The sequence below is a fragment of the Protobothrops mucrosquamatus genome, unplaced genomic scaffold, assembly GCF_001527695.2.
Source record: "Protobothrops mucrosquamatus isolate PMUCROS unplaced genomic scaffold, P.Mucros_1.0 scaffold12297, whole genome shotgun sequence".
In the NCBI taxonomy this organism is placed as follows: Eukaryota; Metazoa; Chordata; class Lepidosauria; order Squamata; family Viperidae; genus Protobothrops; species Protobothrops mucrosquamatus.
In genome coordinates this window covers 4509-7099 of record NW_015398074.1, presented here as the reverse complement: position 1 = coordinate 7099, position 2591 = coordinate 4509, and the positions used below count along the sequence as shown (strand labels likewise).

At 39.3% G+C, this 2591-nt stretch overlaps 1 protein-coding gene across 1 annotated transcript in view; it reads left to right on the top strand.

Moving 5' to 3' along the window:
* Positions 1-115: 115 nt before the first annotated feature.
* LOC107301401 (cAMP-dependent protein kinase catalytic subunit alpha) overlaps positions 116-2591 on the top strand; it is a gene marked incomplete at its 3' end in the record, with an annotated part of 6980 nt that continues 4504 nt past the window's right edge. The window contains exons 1-2 of the mRNA XM_015830635.1: positions 116-217; positions 786-912. Of these exons, the coding sequence (XP_015686121.1) occupies positions 153-217; positions 786-912 (192 nt within the window). The remainder of the gene's footprint in view (positions 218-785; positions 913-2591) is intronic.

Genomic DNA, 2591 nt, shown 5'->3' with positions numbered 1-2591 from the left:
GCATTCCTTTAGAAAGGCAGTTGTCTTTTTGTAATAATTGATTAGTTGTGTACTAGGAATCATCAGAGGTGAAGAGGGGAACAAAGCACTACTTGTTATTATCACTCTTATTTTATTTCTGCATTCAATTATAGGATAATTCAAATCTGTACATGGTGATGGAATACATCCCAGGTGGTGAGATGTTCTCCCACCTACGGCGGATTGGCAGGTTCAGGTAGGTGTGTTCCCTCATCACTGCAAGGACGGGACTATGCTAGTTAGGAAAAGAGGAACTGGGTAGTGTAGTTTTTATATTTGATTCCCTGGTATTAAAGAGGGAGCAAACCCAATAATCGTTTCCAGTTTCTTTAATTTTGTATTTGAGTAGATCTAGGAAAAAATCTATGATTTTTTTTTTTTTGCGTGCCCTGCTAATCTCTGATACAGAGTTTACACAGTTTGAGATAAAGTCAAAAGATAGGATGGAAACTGTTTTATGGCTAGATGGCCAAGCCTGGTAGGATCTCAGGAGCTTAATACTTTTCATCAAATGACTGTTGGTTGATTTGGGCACAACACTGGTAAAATCAGAGTAAGAAAAAAGCTTCAGCACAGCTTTAGTCTAGCCTTGCTCTTATAAGACAGTTGATGGAAAAATTAAGTTTGCATTGAAAAAGGGGAAAGGAACATCTGGCTCCTTGTCAGTGCCTGTAGAATGAAAGCCTAACTGACATTGTTTGAAAATCAGTAATGAAAATGTTTCCCCCTGCTTTCCTGTTGTTGTTGTTGTTGTTGTTTTACAGTGAACCTCATGCCCGGTTCTATGCTGCTCAGATTGTGTTGACTTTTGAGTACCTGCACTCACTAGATCTTATCTACCGAGACTTGAAGCCTGAGAATCTCCTCATTGACCAGCAGGGCTATATTGAGGTAGCACTATTTCAATCAATTACATATTCATATTCAGCACTCTTTAAGAATTGCGGTCCATGTCAGTAGTCTGGCACAGTGAACATTATGTGCAAATGTGACCACTAGATTATATTAACAGGCCATGACTGAACAAACTGACTCAGCGTGGTATTTGAACGAAGCCCCTCCATCTGACTATTAGGGGCTCACTTAATAATATCACAGTGGAGGTGGTTGATCAATTAACAACAGATCCCACCTCACCCCCATGCTGCTCCTACCATCCCCATGTTTTAATTGGGCTGCTGTATTTGTTTTATTTTATATGTATTTTACTTGTGCTTTTATCTTTGTATACAGTTTTAATTTTTTTTTTATTGTAAGCCGCCCAGAGTTGGTAACTCAGGGTATTAGGCGGCAAATAAATTTTCTAAATAAACAAATAAATAACCCCAGTTGGGATAAATAACCTTGCTGCTAAGTGAAAGAGTTTCTAAGTGGGAATCGTTTGACCGCAAGAGTCTTTTCCAGCTGGAAAGAGACAAGACTACACCTTTGGCCAGTGGTGGCGAACCTATGGCACGGGTGCCAGAGGCGGCACTCAGAGCACTCTCTGTGGGCACGCATGCTGTCGCCCCAGTCCTAGGCCTTCAGCTGGGTTTTATAAAATCTTTTCGTTTTAGGCCTCCGCCACCGTGTGCAAAAAAAAAAAAAAAGGTTCAACCAGTCAATTTCAACTTCTCGTGGAAAAAAAAAGGTCTTGCAAAGTTGGAATTGATTGATTGAACTTTTTAGTCCCACCCAATCTGCCGTTATCACCGCAGCCGCACCCACCCAATGGGCCATGCCCACCCAATAGGCTATACCCAGCCCATGGGCCACACCCACCCGGCACTCGAAGATGCATAAATGGGTTTTGGGTTGCAGTTTGGGCACTCAGTCTCTAAAAGCCATCACTGCCTTTGGCTTTTGTTTGCCTCCTAACCATCCCCTGTCCTTTGGAATGCTCAAGTGCCTGCTTATTATCTTATACACATTGAAAGGAATGCAATTGCCCCACAGCCTGGGACTGGCAACTGTGAGCAGGCTATGCAAACAGCTTAGAGTACTCTCTTTACATCTCTTTCTCTCCAACCTCCTTGTTTGGTGAAGAGGATGGGGAGAAAAAAAAGCAAGTGATTTTTTTTTAATTTTTATTAATAATACAAAATTAAAAATACATTGGACATAGATATGACGTCACTGGTTCCATACATCTTCCAACATTTTACAATAGTATTAGTACTCATGTAGACATATAGTTCTTGAACTTTGCTCACTATTTATAATATACTATTAACACTTTTTCCCTTATTTCTATATATCTATCTTTTAAATATACATTTGTCTATAATCTATATTTTATTCTAGCACTATACATTTATCTTGGCTACCCTCTTATTGTCTATCCAATCATAAAATTGTTCCCAGATTTTATAGTACTTGGTTTCACTTTTGCCCTTGAGTTCCCATGTAAGTCTATCCATTTCAGCGCAATTGAAAATTTTCAATAATATTTCCTCTTCGGTTGGAGTATCTTTCTCTTTCCATTTTTGAGCGAAGGCTATTCGTGCCGCTGTTACTATATGCAGTAGTAAATAATTTGTGTCTTTCTTATATTTTCTTTCTATAATTCCCAATAAGAAAAATTCCGGTTT